This window comes from Prunus dulcis, chromosome 8 (assembly GCF_902201215.1).
Source record: "Prunus dulcis chromosome 8, ALMONDv2, whole genome shotgun sequence".
In the NCBI taxonomy this organism is placed as follows: Eukaryota; Viridiplantae; Streptophyta; class Magnoliopsida; order Rosales; family Rosaceae; genus Prunus; species Prunus dulcis.
The window spans coordinates 19,782,350-19,805,350 of NC_047657.1; the positions used below are offsets into that span (position 1 = coordinate 19,782,350).

Consider the following 23,001-nt stretch of genomic DNA (forward strand, 5'->3'; position numbering starts at 1 on the left):
CAAGGATATATAATTTTTATTGCTCAAAATTTGGGGTTTTTTCTATTAAATTAGGCTTGTCGAATTAGGGCTTCTAAATTGAATTGGGGGTTGAGGTAGATGATTTTTTCTGTTTCATTAAGGCCGTCAAGGTGGTTGTGAGTTAAAAAGTTTGGTTTAGGTAATCTGGTCAATTTGTTGACTGACAAACTTCTGTAAGGTGATCCGTTACCGTTGGTGCTGCAGTTAATTAATGTATAAAGACCCTTAGAATGTAATGATGTAGAGGCTGAACTGGATTGCAAGAACCAAAATTGTGTGACAAAGATCATAGAACTAGATATTTTATTTTCCTGTCTAACACACATTTGTTAAACAAGATGAACACATTCTTGTTTAAATATCTAGTTCTATGATCTTTGTCATGAATACTGTTGGTCAATCTAACTCTTGTTAGACATATAATATAAATGTTTTGAACTGAAGCACCCCTATGCAGATATATGAATGTGCTACACTGGAAAAGTAAAATCTCTTGTTTTATGAATGTGGCCTTAATTATATGCTGAGATTCTTCTACTATTTGGATTTTAGGGTTACTATCTTGCATCATCTCGTGAATTAACTCAACTCAATTTGATCACAAAAGCTCCTGTTATTCATCACTTCCTAGAGAGCATATCCAAAATCAAAACAAGTCATCATAATATTCCGGTTCGGTCGGTTATACGGCACAAGTCTTGGCCTCATGATTTCCAAGTAATTCACACAGAAGATATTTTTTTTATTATAAAATTTATATAGAAGAAAAACAGAATTAGACAGTAAAACCACGATCAACAAATGTGTTCTTCCATCTCATGACCTAAGTTTGCAAGCAAATCATGATATAGTTTTCATAAAATTATTTTCAGCTTTCTTCTTAAAAAAACAGAAAATTTTAAATCACATCTTTTTGGACTGAGGACTCTGTCTTTGTTCTTATGATTTTGAATTCATTTCGGCTAATTTATATGGGGCAATTTCGTTTTACAAGTTCCAAGGATGGCCGTTCATAAATTTCTGTTAATTTTTAAGGGAGAAGGAGGACATATTCTTTGAATATTTCGCGGTTGTAGTCTTAGTTACAGCCGAGCGGCTATACTCTTCGAATATAATCCGCCACGCGCCTATACTATTTGAATAAATATTTTAATATTATATTTAAAGCTTATAGCCGGGCGGATATTTTAAAAGTATAGCCCAGCGGCTATACGCTTTGAATATATTCAAATAGTTTAACAGTACAGCCGCACGGCTATATGCTTTGAATATAACCGTACGGCTATATGCTTTGAATATAACTCGAACCACGCAGACTGAATCTAAGTAATCTGCTCTGATTGGAATGGTTATTTCTGCTTATTGGCCAGAATGATCGAAGCCTTTAATCGCATAGTGTTGGCTGAGTCCAGAGCAGATGCGCTTGTGGCAGGTCGATTTCAGCCAAAAAGTTNATATATATATATATATATATATATATATATATATATATACTTTAATCGATATATATATATATATATTATTTTAATATATCTTTTAATTTAACGAGTATAGCCGTCCGGCTTTACTCTGAAAATATTATATTTAAAGCAACTTTACGACTTCAATTTGTAATAGAATATAAGCTTGCATCCCACCTGACAGTCGTCTCCATACTTCTCAATGAGCCGACCAATATAAACGCGTTGCATGGCCGTTAATGGTTGCAGTGGTCCAGATTTTCCATCTCTCCGCTTTTTCCCCAGACTAGATCTCAAATCTGTATGAAACAAAGAAAGTTGTGTAATCGCAAGTTTCACACCTTTGAAAGAGAAGAAAAAAAACAAGCCAACAAGTTCCACAACAAATAATTTATGCAATTCAAAATAGCAGTAAATCTAGGAGTACTGGTTTCAGAGCTAATTTTCAGCAGGACCTCCCCAACAGCATTGTCAGTTTAACCGCCAAGTTTGGGATGGATTAGTGTGGTTCCCCTATAGTGATATTTAATTTCACTGTATTTCTCGAAATCAAATACACACAGTCCATTTCTTAGGGCAGAAGACAGAATTTTGGTTCTTGCAATCCAGTTCAGCCTCTACATCATTACATTCTAAGGGTCTTTATACATTAATTAACTGCAGCACCAACGGTAACGGATCACCTTACAGAAGTTTGTCAGTCAACAAATTGACCAGATTACCTAAACCAAACTTTTTAACTCACAACCACCTTGACGGCCTTAATGAAACAGAAAAAATCATCTACCTCAACCCCCAATTCAATTTAGAAGCCCTAATTCGACAAGCCTAATTTAATAGAAAAAACCCCAAATTTTGAGCAATAAAAATTATATATCCTTGCATTTAGCTCCTAAAACTATAATTGCAGGGTCATGACTCACTTATCCCTCAAATTAAATGGAAATCTCATCATTCACAATTCGAACTTTAACTGGTTTCGAGCTTATAAATACTTGACCAACTAAAAACAGACCAAATTTATATTCAAAAGAGAAAAAGATGTAATTTCACGCTAAAAACATACCAAAACACAGAGAGAGAGAGAGACAGAGAGAGAGAGAGAGAGAGAGAGAGAGAGAGAGAATGCAACCAGATTATCATAAATTTATATATTGCAGACCCGAAAAAGGGCCACACCATAGAAAACCAATCATCTCAAAAGAAAGCAATTATAATGAATGTATTGCCTATTTCATCAGAATTTATTACAAAAAAATTACGTCAACAGCAACCAAACCACTTTTAACATTGTTGAAATAAGCTAATTGGTAGTTTATTACAAGAAGTAACATCACCAATGAAAAACAGAGGAACTAATTTACCCCATCCTTCCCAAGGAAAAAAATAATCTGACCCCCATCAACCAAGATTTCATTTCATCATCACAAGTACGCCCAAAAATAATTCTGAGCCTGGGTTCAAACGCACAAAATCATATGCACAAGGAGAATGTTAAAAGACCAAGCAGCTGAGATATTTTATAACACAAGGCAAAATAATATCTGCAACATCATGCATCCCCTTAAAATCCTCTATCAAGCATTTCAATTTACCCCACAAACCTCCTACAGCTCAATTAGAACAAACGCCCCAATTTAACAGCAAACAAAACCTAATTCTATAAATTCAAGTTGAAATACAGAGGAATTGGAGGAAGCAGCCACATTCGTACCTAATATTGATATGAGAAAGGGAGCTAGCTGAGATGGAGCAGCGCCTGTGAAGTGAAGTTTGGATGAGAGAGAGTTAGCAGAGCAAGAGAAGCTGACATTACTAAATCTGCATCTAGTTCAACACTAATATGAAATCCTCACCTTGTCTCCAAATTAATGGTCCAAATACAAATTAAAAAGATCAAAACCTGCACAGACCATATCCCAAAATTAAAACCTAAAACTTACAATATAAATTAGAAAACTCAAACCTTGAATAATTAAAATTATCTTTTGGCATAGGGAGAGTGAGCCCATAAGAATGCCCATCACTAAACTTTCTGGCTAAGATGGTTTCAGTTTAACAAAATTGAAACCCCAAACTTTCTATTTCAAAGGATTCCCACATGCACAGATTTGTGCCCACCCACGTTTGGTGCTCATATCTAAGAGAGAGAGAGAAAGCAAGCCATAGCTATAGAGAAAGAGAATCGAGTGAGACGGAGAGTGAAGGCTGAAACATGGGGGGTTTAGATTGGGACTGAGATTTTTGGTATGGGTTTGGTTTAGAAACGAAGCCTGGGAAGGAGATTGAGAGACCATGAGATATAGGGATGAGAGAGACAATTATGGAGAAGAAAGAGAGAGATACCTGAGAGGAGAGGAGTCTTGTTCGTCGCGATGTCTAGTCGTCACAGGAGGAGGAGAGGAAAGAGAGAGATGAGAAACCCTGCGCTAACTCGACTTGAAATGTCAGACTGAAGGAGAGTTTTTGCTTCTTCTTTTTTTTTTTTTTTTTTTTTTTTTCTTTTTACCTACGACAACCGATTTATCCGGGATAACTCCACATCACCAACTATTCATCCAAAGGTCCATAACAGTGGGCGCATCCATGCGCCACGCCCACCGTAGAATTTTCCCCTTGTCAAGAAGCATAAGTTTAATGTTCTCATCTAAATACATTCTAAACAGAATGGAGAAATGTAGGTGGTAACTGGAGTAGATTAGCTGCTACTTGCCACAAGTCTAAGGGAGGCTTGACTTGGACTTGCAGTATTGTCTTGATAATTCCCATACACAGCTGAGAAGGGCCTCTTCTTATTTTAATAATGGGAGGGACAAATGCAGGCAGGTGATTCTTGGAAGATTTGCAAGCACAAAAGGAATCACCGGAAGCAACGATAGAGAAACCAAAGATGGTTGCTTATAGTCCTGATGAACGGTTGGCATACTCCTGAACCAATGCCCCCAACAATGATTGTCCCTCAAGCAAGCAGGACAGTTTGTCAAATTCTTTAGCCAGTCCTGTTAAAAATAGGAACATGAGCTACAATTTTCATGTGGTAAACAAATGCCGACCGTGACAAGATGGAGAGAACACCCACCTGCATCTACTACTAAAACTCTCTTGCAGTCCATCACTGTAGGTATTCTGTGAGCAATGCTGATTATTTTACATGCAGCAAAATCCTCTCAGATGATCCTTTGTATTACAGCATCCGTCTGTGAATCAACTAAAGCCGTGGCCTCGTCCATGAACAAGAGCTGGCTGTGCTTCAACATAACTCACCCCAAACAGAGAAGCTGTCTTTGCCCCACGCTCCAGTTGTCGTCGTCATCAGCCACTTAATTTGATGGAAACAGTCAGTACCAAATCCTAATGCAAGTTAGCATTTCAGTTCCCGAGAGTAAATAATGGGGAGAGTCACATACCTAAAGAATTGAGTTTATCAGGTTTTGCAGCTACCGCATCTTTAAGTTGGCAGTGTTCAAGGCTCTCCAAGAAAACTAAGATTTAATGTGAATAAACATACAGCATTGTTTCATCTAAGTAAGTGGATGAGGACAAACATATACAAACAAATTTTATAATTCAATCTTATTGTTTTTTGAGGCTATGGATTACTCTCTTATGTAATCTGGAAACCAGATAGCATTGTGTTTTTTACCTTCCAAATTTCTTCATCTGAATAAATTCCTACTGGATCAATGCTGCTTCTCACAGTTCCTTCAAAAAGGACAGGTTCAGATTGCAGGTAGTTTACCTTCATTTCTGTTTATATCTTCTGAACAAATAAAGTCAAATCTTACATTCCATGAGCTGCTACACTCTAGCCATTTGTCGTCCCAAATGGTATATTTGTAGTACATCTTCTATGGCTAGTGTAGTGGACGGACAAATGAAGTGGTCTGCATGCAAGTTGTCATTACTTGGTCATCTCCATTGCTTTGTCTCAAGCTAAATAAGCCCTGTTCTTTTTATATCGTCCAAATACACCCTTGGTTCTCAAAGGCGTTAGTCTAAGCATTCACAGGGGTGAAAAGATTGGTGGTGTTGTTGTTGTTGGTCGAACAGGGAGCGGGAAATCAACTTTGATCCAAGTGTTCGTTAGGCTGGTGGAACCTTCAGGAGGCAAAATTATTATCGACAGGATTGATATAACCACAATAGGGCTTCGCGATATCAGGTCTCACTCAGGATCATTCCTCAAGAACCTGTCCTTTTTGAAGGAACTGTGAGAAGCAGCATTGATCCAGTGGGAATTTATTCAGATGAAGAAATTTGGAAGGTAAAAAACACAATGCTATCTGGTTTCCAGATTACATAAGAGAGTAATTCACTTTGCTAATAATTAATTTGTTAATCCAAGTAAATTCTTATTGCCTATGGGAATTAAGGCAGCTTCGTTTCCCCAGCAATCATCAAATCAGCCTCACCTTGACGAGTGTGATTTGCAAACAGCATAGAAATAGTAATTTGAAGTAGCAGAAGCAGTGTCAAAATCAAATAATTTGGTTCCATAAATCCTAGATCAATACCAAGCAACGCAGACCCTATGTTTCTAATAGCATAAGGAATGAAAAATGGGGTTATTTTCTGGCGATGAGCTTGTCATAGTAAGCATAGTTTCAGTTGCCTGCCCTTTTAAAAAAAAAAAAAAAAAAATTTTATTTTTTTATTTTTATAGTAATCTTTTCGTAAAAGGTGAGGTTTTTTATCTAAGTCCTTATAAGTCATTTTACAATAAATTTATTTTTAAAATTTTGAAGATAAGACAGATGGAGAAATATGACAAGTTTGTGAAAATAACAGTACTCTAAATTAAATATATTGCTAGGGTTTAGAATAGGATATCGCTTTACCTTCCTGAATGGAGCAGCTATCTAATCAATTTTACATTAAAAAGCGTCAATACGAAACGCAGCGTTTAAGGTGTTGTTGTAGCCCTTGTAGGTAAGAGATACAGCATCCTATTCTAAATCCCGAGCATAAACCCTAGAGACAGATTCACAGAGAGACAGAAAGAAAGAGAGATGGGAAGGTCACGAAGAAAGTACAAGCAATCGAGGACGAAGGTCCGCGTGGCGCTGCCGAAGAGGAAGCCCAACGTCTTCAAGGCAGCCTTCTGTCTACCTCCGAAGCTTCGCGCCTTACTGGAACAACAAGGCCCATCCTCTGCCTCATGGGACGCCGAGGGCACTGTTATCGAAAACTATAAGTCCTTCGGCTTCGTTTCTAACCCTAACTTGCTCGGCGTCCGCTCTCGAACCTCTCACATGATCGAAAGCGATTCTCTCCAGGTCCCTCCTCCGCCTCCTTCGGGAGATGAGCCCGTCGACGGTAGCGACATCGAAGAAGACGGTCAGTTCTCTCTCTACTCTCTTTTTCTGAATTAGAAATTGGTAATCTTTTTCTGAATTAGAAATTGGTCATTTCGTTTCTGGGCTGAAATACAAAATTGAAAGCTTAGTGCTTAATGAAATAACTGGTTGTGGATTTTTAAGGGAAGTTGCAATTGAAGTTCCAATTGGTTTACTGGAAAGATTGAACTTTTAGGATAAAGTTATCTGCTTGAGGTTGAGGGGTAGTCAGTTTGCTTTTAGCCCTACACAAAATTCCTTTCGTTTGGAGGGAAAAGTATGAGGAATAACCCAGACAATTTACAGGGTTATTAAATCCAGCACTCCCGGACGAAAGTTGAAATAAATTTTAGAATGGTCAAATACTTAATAATTTGATGGGATGGAGAGATCACTATATTGAGTTTGGCTTTAATTTGATCAAGTACTTGTTAATCTGAAAGCCCAAAAAGTTTGGTTTAGGTGATCTGGTCAATTTGTTGACTGACAAACTTCTGTAAGGTGATCCGTTACCGTTGGTGCTGCAGTTAATTACTGTATAAAGACCCTTAGAATGTAATGATGTAGAGGCTGAACTGGATTGCAAGAACCAAAATTCTGTCTTCTGCCCTAAGAAATGGACTGTGTGTATTTGATTTCAAGAAATACAGTGAAATTAAATATCACTATAGGGGAACCACACCAATCCATCCCAAACTTGGCGGTTAAACTGACAATGCTGTTGGGGAGGTCCTGCTTAAAATTAGCTCTGAAACCAGTACTCCTAGATTTACTGCTATTTTGAATTGCATAAATTATTTGTTGTGGAACTTGTTGGCTTGTTTTTTTTCTTCTCTTTCAAAGGTGTGAAACTTGCGATTACACAACTTTCTTTGTTTCATACAGATTTGAGATCTAGTCTAGGGAAAAAGCGGAGAGATGGAAAATCTGCACCGCTGCAACCATTAACGGCCATGCAACGCGTTTAGAAATGAATTAGCACACCGGTGTAGAACAACTATAGGTAGGGAGTGGCTCACGTTTGTGAGAAAGAACCAACCTCTAGTTGGTGACCATGTTGTTTTCCAGGTCCTTCCCTCCACTATGGGGTTGGTGCTGGTTGGCGTTTATCGCCACAACCCAGCTGCTACTCACCGTGCTTCCTCCAGTGTTCGTCCACATGAGGACCAAGACCTGTCGGAGGTATAAATCCACTCCTTACTCTTTTCTTTTCATTTTCCTTTTTGTTTTTCTTCTCATTTTTTTGTTGTGAAATGATATCTTACATAGGTGGTCCAGAAGCTTAACGATGTGATAAAGCTTCGTGATGAGGAGTTGGAAGCGAAGGAGGAAACTATAAGGAAACTTCGTAATGAGGAGTTGGAGCACAGGATTTCTAGACTTGTGAAAAGTCAAGCCGAAAAGGTAATGCCTTTGTGTTGACTTTTCACAAACATAGGAAGAAAAAAAAGTGTTTTGAAGAAAAGAAAACCCAAAGGCATTACCTTTTCGGCTTGACTTTTCACAAGTCTAGAAATCCTGTGCTCCAACTCCTCATTACGAAGTTTCCTTATAGTTTCCTCCTTCGCTTCCAACTCCTCATCACGAAGCTTTATCACATCGTTAAGCTTCTGGACCACCTATGTAAGATATCATTTCACAACAAAAAAATGAGAAGAAAAACAAAAAGGAAAATGAAAAGAAAAGAGTAGGAGTGGATTTATACCTCCGATAGGTCTTGGTCCTCATGTGGACGAACACTGGAGGAAGCACGTAGCAGCTGGGTTGTGGCGATAAACGCCAACCAGCACCAACCCCATAGTGGAGGGAAGGACCCGGAAAACAACATGGTCACCAAATTGCTGAAGGGATCCTGCAAATTGCTGAAGATGCTTGTGGTTGTGAACAACGTCCCGGCATTTGGGAGGTTGGATTGTTATAAAATGAGTAAGGAATTGGTGGAGGATGCGGTGAAGAGAGACAAAGGCTGTGATAGTAGAACTGTTGTGGAGGTTAAAAATGGCGCGTTTAGCTGGGATGATGAAAGCAAAGAAGAGGATTTGAAACACATAAATTTGAATGTCAATAAAGGGGAGCTAATGGCTATAATAGTGGGATCTGGAAAGTCATCCCTTCTAACCTCAATTCTTGGTGAGATGCACAAGTTATCCGGAAAGGTATGATGAGAATTATCACCCACCAGGCATCAACTTATTCAAACGAATATCAATCAATTTCTTCCCTTCATTTTGGGTATGACCATTGCCATGTACATCACTGTGCTTGCCATCTTTATCGTTGTATGCCAAAATTCGTGGCCAATAGTATTCTTGCTGATTCCACTTATTTGGCTTAATATCTGGTACTGGGTATGTCATTCTTTTTATCATGCTATTGATATTTATCAGTGTAAGATCTATAATGTTGCAATGAATGTGTTCATCTTGTTTAACAAATGTGTGTTAGACAGGAAAATAAAATATCTAGTTCTATGATCTTTGTCATGAATACTGTTGGTCAATCTAACTCTTGTTATAATATTTCGACATAGATTTTTGTTTAATACGTGCACATTTGCTAGATTTCAATTACTTGTCTTTCATTGTCTTGTGTACCTGTGACCCCTATGCTTTGGGGCAGTGCCTTCTGCTAGCATGGAGAGGGCAACACTTGAAAGTTTTGTATATGGCTTCTTGTGGTTAGTCATTATACTATTGAGCTTCCTTTTGGGGGATGTTTCGTACAGACATATATTATATTGACAACTTGCTTCTCGTGTTTGGTGTATTGATCTCCTTTATGGAATGATGCATTGCATATTAATCTGAAATGAATGATAACTTGATTTGCATTCGACTTTATTTTGTAGGAACATCTGTTGATAGTATGTGAACTTCTCAAAGAAAACATGTATGAATTTCATAAATTTAATTGCGAGTCAGGAGGGGAGGTCTACTTCACAATACCAAGACTGCAGGTTTGTTGGGTTCCGTTTTCTACTTGACGACCATTAGCTTTTTGCCTTGCTGGCGAGTAAACTTTGCCGATTTGTTTTTGATTTTTTTGGCAGTCAATTACGATTCAGTGTCTAGAGGCGCTTCAGTTTTTGCATGGCCTTGGCCTGATACATTGTGACTTGAAGCCTAAGAATATACTGGTGAAAAGCTACAGTAGGTGTGAGGTGAAAGTCATTGATCTTGGGAGTAGTTGCTTTGAGACAGATTATCTCTGCTCCTATGTTCAGTCTAGATCATATCGTGCTCCTGAGGTTATCTTGAGACTTGCATATGATAAGAAAATAGATACATGGTCACTTGGCTGCATCTTGGGCGAACTTTGTACTGGCAATGTAAGTGCTATGCATCCATATATACTTGTGATTAGATTTCTGTTTTTATTATCTAATACAAACGTGTGGATAATGGATTATAGCATGTGGTTGTCATTTTAATTCTGTTTTCTTGTCTTCTTATTCTCTTTTGGTGAGTAGTTAAAAACAAGATAAAACTAAAAAGAATATTTTTGACGTTGTTTGCTTGTCAACACAATTATCTGTTATTTGTGATATGTTAATATTAAGCTCTAACCTGACTGGTAGTTGAAGTAAATCCCAGCTTCCATACAACTTGGTTTATGTGTTTGTGTCCATGTGCCTGTACGTAAAGTAGCGACTATCCTTGATTGACTAATTGTGGTCATTCTGTATTTTAGTGGATGTAGACATGAAAATTGTAAAATGGATACGTGAGATTGTATTTTGAAATATTCTAGTAGACCCTTCAATTTGATTGAGTTTTTTTTTTCTCTCTTGCGCATGAGAGGGATGAGCAAGCTATTTATAAGACCCAACTTCAACTGCACTTTCATATAAGACCAACTGAAATTATTGAATCCATTTCCTCTAGATCACATTTAACACAGGATAGCTGCATTAGAAGGAAGAAAAGGTAAAAGAAAAACCACAAGAAGGTAAGCAATGCGGCAAGGATTTTAAGAATTGAAACACTTATGTAGCGAAGTAGCAAGGATGACACACACACACATTTGATAAGTAACATAAGATTCTCTGTTGCACATAATCCAAATCTGCATGGTTCTTAACTGATCAATTTGCTTGGATGATATAACCATACCATCCAGGAATGAATTATTACATGATCAACTTGCAGAACCTACACTGTAGAGAAGCTGAAGTCACTGGTTTTCAAGTATCCTGCATAAACTGTGTTGGATTTGTAGATGTCATAAAAGATAGACGTACCATGATGTAGAAAAGTAGAAGACAGAAGCTCGAACAAACTTCAGTCCAATCCAAATGTAATCTTGCACAGACCAATGAAATCAGCTATCCATTGTAACATATCTGGAAACTCCACAGGTAGCTGATACACATAAAGCAAGACAATGTTGAGGCCTGCATACAAGTGAAAAGGCGTCCCCCAGTTAAAGTGTATGTTTGCTATTATCTATACTTCTTGAAATTACTTCATGTTCATTATCCAAAAAGAGGACCATGATATGCAGACACATTCTTTCATTTTCTCATTCTAGGTTATTTATTTCTTCTTTTTTGGATTGCTAAGGATGGTTCAATTTTATTACACTTTCTATGTTTTATTTTTTACTTTTTCATTTTCCTTGAATGATGCTTCTAAGTTCTTCCCTTGGTTTCAGGTTTATTTATGAGGACTGGTGCATGCCTCACAGTGCAGCAAAATTAAAGTTCCCCTACTACTGGGATGGAAAGTGCCTTGAAGTCGAACTGCCGCCAAAGCATGAGCTATGATATCAGAGAAACATTGCATTGTAGAGTATCTAGTTGTAGCAATTATTCTCACAGGTTATTCAATGTACATTTCTAAGCCCAAACCGTTTTTACAAGCAGTAATACAATTTTCAATTTTTGTTTGTTGACGATGATAGTGAGTGAGGTTTTGCGATTTGCAAAATGCCAAGTCAAAACGTTTTAGACATCAATATAACTCATCAGTATGAGACTACATAGGCAATAGAGACAATATACAAGCTTAACTTATCTAAATTACCATAAAAACAAGTTAAATGAGCTCATTCAAATTGCTAATGACAATATACAAGCTGGTCAAGTGCAACACATCCACTTGAAATAATCCTGTTACTACAATAACATGTTTATTAAAACAAATGAACAAAAGGCATTTTCATTGTTCATCCTCATTGTGACTTTCCTTGATAATTAACTAAGCCATTTACAAGTGTGTGACTAATAAAAAGGATTGGAAAATGACATCCAATTTTACTTGTTAGAGCAGGGTAAGGTTAAATATATCCACCCAGAAGAGTTTTCGGTGTCAACATTCTTCAGTTGGCAATGGCATCGCTTCTTGTTTTTTTATAACAGAAGGTGCGGCTTCTGCAACTATTGATATTTAGAGAGTATAGCCGGACGGCTATACTGGTAAAAAAATATATTTAAAACGTATAGCCGCACAGCTATACTCGTTAAATTTTAAAAAAAATTTAAAGACGCCTTAAAATAAAAAATTTTAAAATTTTAAAATATATATTTAAAAGGTATAGCCGGGCGGCGATACTTCTAAAATATCGAATATATAAGAGTCTAGCCGCGCTGCTACAGCTGAACGGCTATACTTTTAAAATATATTCAGAGACCGGCTATAAGCTTTAAATATAATATTTTCAGAGTAAAGCCGGGCGGCTATACTCCTTAAATTAAAAAATATATTTAAAGACGCCTTAAAATAATATATATATATATATACACACACACACAAAGCGTATAGCCGTGCGGCTGTACTGTTAAACCATTCAAATATATTCAAAGCGTATAGCCTCTGAGCTATACTTTTAAAATATCCGGCCGGCTATAAACTTTAAATATAATATTCAAATAGTACAGCCACGTGGCAGATTATATTCGAAGAGTTAGCCACTGGGCTGTACTGTTTAAATATAATATTTTAACTAAGACTACAGCCGCGAAATATTCAAAAAATATGTCCTCCTCCTTCTCCCTGAAAATTAACAGAAATTTATGAACGATGTGTAAGCATTGGCCATCCTTGGAACTTGTAAAATAAAATTACCCCATATAAACTAGCTGAAATGAATTCAAAATCATAAGAACAAAGAAAGAAAGAAAAACAAACATCTTAAAGCGCTTGACCTATTGAAACAACCTCTTTACAGCAGAAGTTCCAAAACACAAAAAGATAGAGTCCTCAGTCCAAAAAGATGGGATTTAAAATTTTCTGTTTTTTAAGAAGAAAGCTGAAAATAATTTTATGAAAACTATATCATGATTTGCTTGCAAGCTTAGGTCATGAGATGGAAGAACACATTTGTTGATCGTGTTGCACGTGGATTTAATGTCTAATTCTGTTTTTCTTCTATATAAATTTTATAATAATAAAAAAAAATCTTCAGTTTGAATTACTTGGAAATCATGAGGCCAAGACTTGTGCCGTATCACCGACCGAACCGGAATATTATGATGACTTGTTTTGACTTCGGAAATTTTGAATGGAATTGTGAGACATGCATGCTTAACCAGTTAAAGATACCAGGCGTTGAGAAAACTTCATTTTTACTCAATTTTATATAAAAAGATCCCAGTTGTGTTGTGTAGAGCATTGATCCCTACATAACTTGACTGGTCATTGGAAAATGAGAGAGAGAGACATAATACAACTAATTTGCATAAACAGCACCCTTGTCAAGAAGGTTTCAGGAAATATAATGTTCTCATCTAAACATATTCTAAACAGAACAGAGAACTGTAGGTGGTAAACTGGATTAGATTAGCTACTTCATATAGTGATTGCCACTAGTCTAAGAGGTAGGCTTCATTTGTACTACCATTGTGTTGATAATTCCAGCACAGGGCGGATCTTCATTTTTATTTTAATGATGGGAAAACTCCTTTTATGTCACCCTTTGGTGTTATTTTTCCAGGACAAATGCAGGCAGTGATTCTTGGAAGATTTGCAAGCAAAAAAGGAATCACCGGAAGAAACGATAGAGAAACCAAAGATGGTTGCTTATAGTCCTGATGAACGGTTGGCATACTCCTGAACCAATGCCCCAAACAATGATTGTCTCTCAAGCAAGTGGGACGGTTTGTCAAATTCTTTAGCCAGTCCTGTTAAAAACACGGAAACAAAAGAATATGAGCTACAATTTTCATGTGGTAAACAAATGCCGAACGCAACAAGGTCGAAAGAGCACTAACCTGCATCTATTACTAAAACTCTATTGCAGTCCATCACTGTAGGTATTCTGTGAGCAATGCTGATTATTGTACATGTAGCAAAATCCTCTCGGATGATCCTTTGTATTACAGCATCAGTCTGTGAATCAACTGAAGCCGTGGCCTCGTCCATGAACAAAAGCCGGCTGTGCTTTAACATGACTCGCCCCAAACAGAGAAGCTGTCTTTGCCCCACGCTCCAGTTGCCTCCGTCATCAGCCACTATTAAATTAAAATTTGATGGAAACAGTCAGTACCTAATCCTAATGCTAGCATGTCAGTTCCATTTGGTTTTCAATAACCAGAGAGTCACATACCTAAAGAATTGAGTTTATCAGGTTTTGCAGCTACCACATCTTTAAGTTGGCAGCGTTCAAGGCTCTACCAAAAAAAAAAAAAAAAATTACATTAAGATTTTACAAATAAACATACAGCATTGTTTCTTATAACCTGACATGGGTTACTCCTATGTAATCAGGAAATCAGGTAGCAATTTGTTTACCTTCCAAATCTCTTCATCTGAATAAATTCCTACTGGATCAATGTTGCTTCTCACAGTTCCCTCAAAAAGTACAGGTTCTTGAGGAATGATTCCGAAGCGAGACCTGAGATCATGAAGCCCTAATATGGTTATATCAATCCCATCGATGATGATTTTGCCCCCTGACGGTTCCACCAGCCTAAAGAACACTTGGACCAAAGTTGATTTCCCGCCCCCTGTTCGACCAACTACACCAATCTTCTCACCCCCGTGAATGCTTAGACTAATGCCTTTGAGAACCAAGGGTGTATTTGGACGATATCTGACCTGTTTTCCATAAAATTAAAAACATCATCAAAAGGAACAGGGCCCTTTTAGCTGGGGAAAAAGTAATGGAGATGACCAACTAATAACAACTTGCATTCAGACCACTTAATTTCTCCTTCCACTACACTATCCATGGCAGATGTACTACAAAGAGTGTAGCAGCTCATGGAATGTAAGTTTGGCTTTATTTTTTCAGAAGATATAAACAGAATTGAAGATAAACTACCTGCAAGTCTTTGAGCTCGACATTGCCATGGGAAGGCCAATTTGAAGGAGGAACACCGTCTTTTATCTCCCATTCTGCTTCTGAAGGGATGTTTGTAAACTGTTTTATCCTCTCAACCGAAACCATCCTATTTTCAACAAAGCAGCTCATATAAATGGCCCAGAACAGCACACCGTTCAAGGACAATCCGTAGGAGAGAGTTAAACCAACATTCTCTGTACCATGAAGGAATAACTGATTTAGCCAAATTTCTGAAATAGACACTCATCTACTGCAGCTAATTTATATCAGATGTGTCAAAATAAGATGCTAACACACACCTCAAATCAATAAGACAATATAATAATAACCATAAACTGAAGCATAATTATTATTTATTTCGGCATCGCATGTCATGAGTGACCATGAATCAAGTGCTAGATATGAGTGTTGCACAATTAAAAAAAGGGATGGGAGGATTTACATACCTGGCCTTATAATACTGCTTGGCAATAAGATCATGAATAAAGTGGAAATGCAGAGAATTAAACTCCCAAGCATCTCCAAACGGAAACCCAACCACTCATTAGATCCGTAGTTGTGGAAATCCATACGTAAATTGGCATTAACACGTTTAACATTTTCCTTGGAGAACATGTTCTGTCTTCTGAAAGAGCGGATCGTCACCACCCCTGATATGCTTTCTGAGAAGTGATGGATAACAGGAGCTTTTGTGATTGAATCCAGCCGAGTTAATTCACGAGATGATGCAAGATAGTAACCCTAAAATTCAAACAGAAGAAAGATCTTCAGCATATAATTAAGGAGACACCAATGGTTACAGAGTCATATGGTTTTGGTTAGAAAAAAAAGTTTTTGCCATCAAGTTTGACATTTTTGCATTCATGGATAAGCCAAAATGTCAAACTTTGCCAGTAATTCAAAGGATCAGGAGTTGGATTCATACACATTATTTAAAATGACCAATACATGGCCACAATCATATTATTCTTGATGACCAATAACATGCATGACCAAGATCATAGAAAAGGTGCTTCAGTGCAATCCATTCACATGTCTAACACATGCATTGCAACATTATAGTTAAATATCAACAGCATGAGAGAAAGAATGAACATACCCGGTACCATATATTAAGCCAAATAAGTGGAATCAGCAAGAATATTGTTGGCCACGAATTTTGGCAAACGATGATAAAGATGCCAAGCACAGATATGTACATGGCAACGGTAATACCCAACATGAAGGGAAGAAATAGATCGATATTCGTCTGATCTGTTGATGCCTGGTGGGGGATATAATCTCTCAGTTAGAAAATAAGATCACATCAAGTATGACAAAAACTAATGCTTAAATAGAAAAAGAAAAGGTAAGCAATTCTAACTCACAAACTCTTACCCTACTCAGAATTCTTCCAGAAGGTGTAGTATCGAAGAATGACATGGGGGCATGGAGGATGCTGTGAAGAATTTGCTTGAAAAAAATTTGAGCTGTCGAAAGCCCCACAATCGTCACAGAAAATGCTCTTACTGATACCACAAGAAATGAAATAGCAGCAATAATAGCATAGACGGTTATAAAGACAGATGGATTGAATGCCACTGCACGATCTGCTGAAGTTTCATAGGACAGCCAGTAATCACCCGCCATTAGAGTTGCTTGCCACAAGAGAGACAATGACAACACCAACACCACACCCCACCATCCGTAAGCCTCTGTGCAATAAACTTTGTAAACGTGCAAGCTCACTTTTCCTGTTTCTTTCTCCTCTTCTTTGATGAGTTTAGAAGTCCCATTATCAGACTTTGGTTGGCCTAAAGAGTTGTTTGCACCATTGGCTTCCCGGTGGTTTGAAGATGGTTGAGGAGATATTTGAGGGCTGGGGGAACTTTTGCTGGGAATAGTGGGGCTCATTTCTACAAGCTCCATGGAGGTTTCATGGGCAGCTACTAGCTCTTTGAAATCCAGGCCAGAGCTTAGCAACTCATTATACTTTCCTCCTTGTACTATCATCCCATCTCTCATGACCTGATATTATTTGGAGGTAATAAGTTTTAATAAATATATAAGTAGGAGAGATACATGTGCAAATTCCCAATTATAATTTCTTTGGTCACTAAACTGATGAGAAACCAAAATGAAAAAGATTCTCAAATACCTACCAAAATAAGATCAACATTATGCAAGAAGTCAACTTGATGAGTTACCAGTAAAACTGTCTTGTTTTTAAGCACACCCCTCACACATTCCTGCAGAAAAGTATAAATCATGATCAGTAGAACATTATGCATACAAATCATATTCAATGGGTATCACTTTGAATTGCTATTCTTAACAAGACCTTATTTATTTTCAACACATTTAGACTATGAAAATTGAATAGTGTTCAAACCACCATTGTAAGAGCAAGCAAGACCGCTCAATCACTGTGGAATCAAAAGTAAATCATTTCTTTACTATCAAATGTAGAAGAAAATCTAAAGCAATGTCACCTTAAATATTTCTGATCCAGTATGAGCATCGACAGCACTGAAAACATCATCAAGAAGATATATGTCACAATTTTGATATACAGCCCTGGCAAGTTGTATCCTCTGTTTCTGGCCACCACTTAGGTTGATGCCACGCTCTCCTATCTCAGTTTGATCTCCAAACTCCATCATTTCCAAGTCCTTCTCCAAGCAGCAAACCCTGACAACTTCCTGGTATCTCTCTCTGTCCATAGGCAAACCAAATAAGACGTTTTCTTCAATGGTCCCATTTTGAATCCATGATGTTTGAGCAACATAGGCAGTTGTGCCACAAACTCGTACCTGTTATTCAAAAAGTTTATTAATTCAACAAGTACTTGATTAAACTGAAGCTTTTTGTGTGAGTTAACTTATGCCCTGGTTATAAACTTATGGTTCAATGGAGGGATTTTATGTCATACGAGACATCTAGAAAAGGGTTTATTTGTATCAAATCATACCTTTCCGGATAACTTGTGCATCTCACCAAGAATTGAGGCTAGAAGGGAAGACTTTCCAGATCCCACTGTCCCTACAATAGCCGTTAGCTCCCCTTTATTGACATTCAAATTTATGTGTTTCAAATCCGCTTCTTTGCTTTCATCATCCCAGCTAAACGCGCCATTTTTAACCTCCACAGCAGTTCTACTATCACAGCTCTCGTCTCTCTCCACCGCATCCTCCACCAACTCTCTACTCATCATATAACGGTCCAACCTCCCAAGAGATATCATAGCTTGAGAAATTGAAATCATAGATTGTGGGAAGGTCCTGATGGGCTCCTGCAAAATTTTGAAAATGGTTGTGGTTGTGAACACTGTACCCGCATCAAGTCGGACACCCAATAAGAGTGCAGTGGCAAATGTGAGAGTTGATATAACTACTGGTGTACACCACATAACCACAATATTGGCAGAGATTGAGTACATGAACTTGGTCAGCCAGCTAAACTCTGACTCACGGAAAGCCAGAATTCTCTTATTAAAGTGCTCCTCCCAAGCCTGGAATTTGATCACACGCATGTAGTTAAGCATCTCATTTGTCGCCTTCATTCTTGAATCCCGATTCTTCATCACATTAAACTGGAACCTGTTGTTCCGTCTCGTGCCAAGCACAACAAACACAAGAACACACATGATTCCTACTACAGATGTGAGCACTGTAGCACCAAGACTGTTATACAGAAGGGACAATGCAATGGCAAGTTGCACTGGCATCATCCATATAGCATGCAGCTGTATCATCATGTCAGAGAGCTGTTGGGCATCAACAGCCATGTAATTCACAATCTGTCCAACCCCATGAGCCTGTCGGGCTGAGCATGACAACCTCAAACCCTTCTTGTACAAAGAAGTAATAAGAGTGGAACGAATGAGCATCCCAAGTTTCTGGGAGTTGAAGTTAAATTGGTGAGTGCTTAAAACTTCAACAAATTTTGCACATAGAAGGATCAATACAAGGTAGTATCCTTCATAAGGCGAGCTTCTTTTTCCCGCGGTGAAATCCACAAAACTTTGGATAAGCACAGGCCCTACATACATGACACAAAGCCTCACTACTGCAAGGAAAGCTGTGAAGGCAACTTCTTTCCAGAAGCACCGGAGTAATGTAGTTCGAACTGGATGGTCCAATTTTTCTTGTGGTTTTGGCCAGTTTGATTCAAAGAGAGCCGACATTTTTTCAGCTCTATGTTCTGGGGAAAGCAATGGGACTTCATCAACCTTTAGAGGGCTTTTGTACCCTTTTCTGAGCAGAGGATTCATCCAAATCCAAAAGGTCTTAGAAATTATGGAAGCTGAAGCAAAGCCAGTGACATTGGATTTGCTCAAAAGGGGTTCGTATAAATTGCTTTCTCCATTCATACCTTGTTCGAATTCTCTGTTCACTGCAATCCCAGTTGATCCTCTAAGGGCAATAACAAGAAGAACAATTGATAGAGGGAAAGACACCATGGAAACAACATCATCCAATCTAAAACTAGGGTCCTGATTTTGTTGGACATACACCAAACGAAGTATTCCGGAGACTGTAAACAAAGAAATAACAATGAAGTTTGCAACCCAATAAACTCGAAGTGATAGCGGATGCTTAACAGCTTCAAATCTCCTTGCATGGGCTATTAGTATTGTGATCACTGCATGAGTGATGGCTTGAACTAACCAAAATAGCCCATCTATGAGTGTCCATGGCAACTCAGTGTTTCTAGTGAATGCCAAAATGCAAACAACAGTGTAACATAGGGTTAACAGAGCGCTCACGGTCAAAGAGAGTTTAAAGCAGATGGTGGTTCTGAGATGAGCTCTGCTGTTCCTGATGAGGGGCTTGTTGAGGTCCGAGCTTTGCTGGCCATTGGAGACGAACTTCGAGTAAAGCTTTTGTATTGAAAATGCTAAGAGTGAGAGCAAGAACAAGAGGTCAACAGAGGAAAGCAGAGCTCTTTGAGGACAGGGAGAGAGGAAGATGAATCTTAGCCATTGAAATATTGCTGCTACAGAGGTATCTTCCGAGGATTGAACCACAGATGGTGAACAGGAACTAGACGTGATCCAGGACCCGGAAGACATGGTAACAAAGTTTGCAGCAGAGGCTAAAGCTCCACTCTCTTATGCTGAAATTGCACCCATGTCCTTCTTCTTCTTCTTCTTCTTTCCCTGAAAAATTAACAGAAATTTATGTACAATGTGTAAGCACTGGCCGTCCTTGTATATAAAAGGAAATTAACAGAAACGAAATCAAAATTATAAGAACAAAGAAAGAAAGAAAGCAAACACCTTAAAACTGCTTCAATGATATGACCAGACAGTCACAAAAACATAATAGGCCAGCGTCTCGTACCCCAAAAAGATGGTATTTAAAATTTGTTTTCTTTAAAGAAGAAAGCTGAAAATAATTGAATGAAAACTAAAAACCAAATATCATCGGGTAAAAAGAACATATTAAATTATTTAGTCCTCAGTGTAAAGTACTTGGAAATCGTTAAGAAAGTATGAGGAAAATCAGGAGGCAGAGATTTGTGCCGAGTCACCCTTTGGACCGAAGCAGAACATTATGATGACATTGTTTTGACTTTTTTGGAATTCTCACAACGTTATGAGCTTTGGAGAGCTGTAACCAGGCAGAGCACATGAACAACACAAAACCAACAAGTGTTTTGATAGCTACGTTTATACTAACATTCAACAATGTTTGGTTATTTTCAAAGCCATTCTTGTCAAAGACGAAACTTGAGAAGAAGAAAAAAGTGAAATGATAAAAATAACGGAGTATGAATTAATTAATTAATTATAACTGAGCGGCGGACAAATCATATGAAAATATGATATAATAACTATTAAATCATTGTGTATAAGGGGGTAGTTGGAGAATAATCAAAGCTACCATTCAAATCCAATCTATTCATCAACGAAAACTTTAACATCAACCACAGATACAATATTTTTTTTTTTAAAGGGAAAAAGAAAAAAAGTGAACTTGACTGTGCAGAAAGGAAACGGGAAAAAGGTGAGAAATTGCACCAATATGTTTGGAGTGAGACAAAAACGAGGGCTAAAGCTGAGGCATGCAGAAGGCAAAAAAGACCCATCATCAACTAATTACCTGGGTTGAAAGACGCTTGAAGCTATGTGAAGATGAAGGTGCAGGTTCAGGTTCAGGTTGAAAGGTGGACGCCACCAAGAATTAAACAAAAGTCCACAAGCAAGCAAGCACACTCAGATTTCGAAGCTGCTGCTGCTGCTGCAATAATTTTAGTCCAAGGGAAAATCCCAAGGCACCAAACACGCTTCACTAGAAACGAGTCCCTTTTATATGCTCCCTTGCTCTCTCTGCCTGCATATAGAGAGAGAAAGAGAGAGATGTTTTTGTTTGTGTGAAATTAATTTTTCTGGGCGTCTATGTATTATTAGCTTCACGGCCTTGTTTGTAGTTGGACCAGAATTTATTAATGGCGTGAGTGAAAGACGTGGATAAACGGTGTTCTTCACTCTGCCCTCCGATAGAGAATGAGAGAAAGACAGTTTTCTTTTCCTCTATCTTTTTTTTTTTTTTTTTTTTTTTTTTTTCCTGAGGTCAAATTGACGCACCAGTTTGTTCCTAACTTATTATTAACCATATACGTACCTGGCATTTTCTGGGCTTCTAAATAAAGAGAAACCTCTGCGTGGCCACCACTTTCCGTTTAGACGACACTGGCAGTGGATGACGTGGCAGAATTTAGTTCGTCCAGTTTACCGAACTCCTAGATGAAAAGTCCACTACATCGGTAGAGGATGGTTGGATTCACGGCGAGTGGGAGCGTAGACATATTGGCATCGCGTGAACAAATAACTTGCTTGTTCTTTTTGTGTTTTCCGATGAGAGATTTGTTTATTGTTTCTTTTTACTGTTGTACATGAATATTTTCGGACCGCCATGCATAAAATGGTTCATAAATGAAAAAATAATAATACATAATAAATAAATATTTGAGCATCCAAATTCCAAATCTGAAAGCAGAAAAAAATATTGGTTTCGCATACACCCACGTGACAGGTTGGTTGCGACTTGCCTATGTTTTCAGTCATATGTATAATGTATTAATTAATTAGGTATAAAATAATTAATAGTGATAAATAAAGGAATATTTAGGGCACCTCATATTTCCTTTTTAAATAATAATTATTTTTTAATGTAATTATTAATTACATTAGGGTATCTTGCTTGATTAAGTAAATGACAAACGACGTAGAGATATTGTACATTGCACTTGTGATACCAAATTTATCTCTCTCTCATGTGGGTGGGTTACTAGTCCTTCACAAAAATGGGAAGGTCACTAGACTACTTTTCACGTTTAATTTGTTCGTTGAATGCGACATATCATTTGTAAACAGAAACTATTGCTCAATTTATAAGTAGAGACGTGACTCTTGACCCCTTTTTTTTCAATGCTGGAAAAGAAGATGTTCCTTTTCATCTATTACGAATCATCGCCAAGAAAACCAGCTCGATGATGTCCCAGAGAGAAAAGTATACCAATTACTTTCTGTTACATGTCATTTTTGTTTTTAATGGCATTTTGTGGTTCTAATAGATGCATTTATCATTGGACTATGCAGCTGGTGTAGTATTTAATACACATGGAATATATGAAAATATTTTATTTGTATGTCTTATGTGTACTGGACAATATTTTTACATGTTTCATGTGAATTGGATGGTACATCAGTTATGTGGTGCACTTGGAACATGCAAAAATTACTCCCTTCTTTGAAAGGATATACTTCTTATTTCTGCAAGTCACAGTTAACACATGTGTAAAAATAATTCATAAAAAACACAAATAAAAACTTTCCCAAATGCTCTTCCTACTTAAAAAAGGAAAAAGATAAGTATTTTCCTAAAAATTGGCCTTTGCCACTAAAAGCAGAATTT

At 37.6% G+C, this 23,001-nt stretch overlaps 3 protein-coding genes and 2 long non-coding RNA genes across 6 annotated transcripts; 2 read left to right on the plus strand and 3 right to left on the minus strand.

Annotated features, from left to right (window-relative positions):
* Positions 1-2,692: 2,692 nt before the first annotated feature.
* Positions 2,693-3,962, minus strand: LOC117637221. The gene is made up of 3 exons (XR_004587164.1): positions 3,828-3,962; positions 3,338-3,384; positions 2,693-3,240 (listed from the first exon to the last, which is right to left on the minus strand). It is a non-coding gene; the product is annotated as an uncharacterized LOC117637221 (long non-coding RNA).
* Positions 3,963-4,100: 138 nt separating this feature from the next.
* LOC117637223 lies at positions 4,101-5,193 on the minus strand. The gene is made up of 3 exons (XR_004587166.1): positions 5,125-5,193; positions 4,561-4,832; positions 4,101-4,480 (listed from the first exon to the last, which is right to left on the minus strand). It is a non-coding gene; the product is annotated as an uncharacterized LOC117637223 (long non-coding RNA).
* Positions 5,194-6,366: 1,173 nt separating this feature from the next.
* On the plus strand, positions 6,367-7,897 carry LOC117637219. The gene is made up of 2 exons (XM_034372060.1): positions 6,367-6,818; positions 7,703-7,897. The coding sequence occupies exons 1-2, from the start codon at positions 6,491-6,493 to the stop codon at positions 7,783-7,785; spliced, it is 411 nt and encodes a 136-aa protein (XP_034227951.1). The 5' UTR covers positions 6,367-6,490; the 3' UTR covers positions 7,786-7,897.
* Positions 7,898-8,550: 653 nt separating this feature from the next.
* On the plus strand, positions 8,551-11,713 carry LOC117637217 (dual specificity tyrosine-phosphorylation-regulated kinase 2-like). Its single transcript, XM_034372058.1, has 5 exons — positions 8,551-8,973; positions 9,666-9,773; positions 9,867-10,145; positions 11,175-11,246; positions 11,471-11,713. The coding sequence occupies exons 1-4, from the start codon at positions 8,644-8,646 to the stop codon at positions 11,205-11,207; spliced, it is 750 nt and encodes a 249-aa protein (XP_034227949.1). The 5' UTR covers positions 8,551-8,643; the 3' UTR covers positions 11,208-11,246; positions 11,471-11,713.
* Positions 11,714-13,472: 1,759 nt separating this feature from the next.
* LOC117636494 (ABC transporter C family member 14-like) lies at positions 13,473-21,492 on the minus strand. Of its 2 annotated transcripts, none has more exons than XM_034371015.1 (12): positions 21,187-21,492; positions 18,051-20,240; positions 17,572-17,892; positions 17,242-17,328; positions 16,478-17,107; positions 16,200-16,364; positions 15,547-15,841; positions 15,080-15,294; positions 14,548-14,853; positions 14,363-14,426; positions 14,028-14,267; positions 13,473-13,937 (listed from the first exon to the last, which is right to left on the minus strand). In XM_034371015.1, the coding sequence occupies exons 2-12, from the start codon at positions 20,151-20,153 to the stop codon at positions 13,837-13,839; spliced, it is 4,527 nt and encodes a 1,508-aa protein (XP_034226906.1). In that variant the 5' UTR covers positions 20,154-20,240; positions 21,187-21,492; the 3' UTR covers positions 13,473-13,836. The 2 variants fall into 2 exon arrangements, with proteins under 2 accessions (XP_034226906.1, XP_034226907.1); XM_034371016.1 differs by lacking the exon at positions 21,187-21,492 and adding an exon at positions 20,361-20,709 and having other exon boundaries at positions 13,815-13,937.
* Positions 21,493-23,001: the final 1,509 nt, after the last annotated feature.

Excerpts from the sequence above, each read along its gene's own strand:
- LOC117637219 (XM_034372060.1), top strand. The coding sequence starts at position 6,491 with ATGGGAAGGTCACGAAGAAAGTACAAGCAATCGAGGACGAAGGTCCGC. Across the intron at positions 6,819-7,702 it reads TAGCGACATCGAAGAAGACG|ATTTGAGATCTAGTCTAGGG; the intron begins GTCAGTTCTCTC and ends TGTTTCATACAG.
- LOC117637217 (XM_034372058.1), top strand. The coding sequence starts at position 8,644 with ATGGTCACCAAATTGCTGAAGGGATCCTGCAAATTGCTGAAGATGCTT. Across the intron at positions 9,774-9,866 it reads TCACAATACCAAGACTGCAG|TCAATTACGATTCAGTGTCT; the intron begins GTTTGTTGGGTT and ends TTTTTTTGGCAG. Across the intron at positions 10,146-11,174 it reads GCGAACTTTGTACTGGCAAT|GTAGCTGATACACATAAAGC; the intron begins GTAAGTGCTATG and ends GAAACTCCACAG.
- LOC117636494 (XM_034371015.1), bottom strand. The coding sequence starts at position 20,153 with ATGTCTTCCGGGTCCTGGATCACGTCTAGTTCCTGTTCACCATCTGTG. Across the intron at positions 15,842-16,199 it reads GGCTTAATATATGGTACCGG|GGTTACTATCTTGCATCATC; the intron begins GTATGTTCATTC and ends TTTGAATTTTAG. Across the intron at positions 14,854-15,079 it reads TCGAGCTCAAAGACTTGCAG|GTCAGATATCGTCCAAATAC; the intron begins GTAGTTTATCTT and ends TATGGAAAACAG.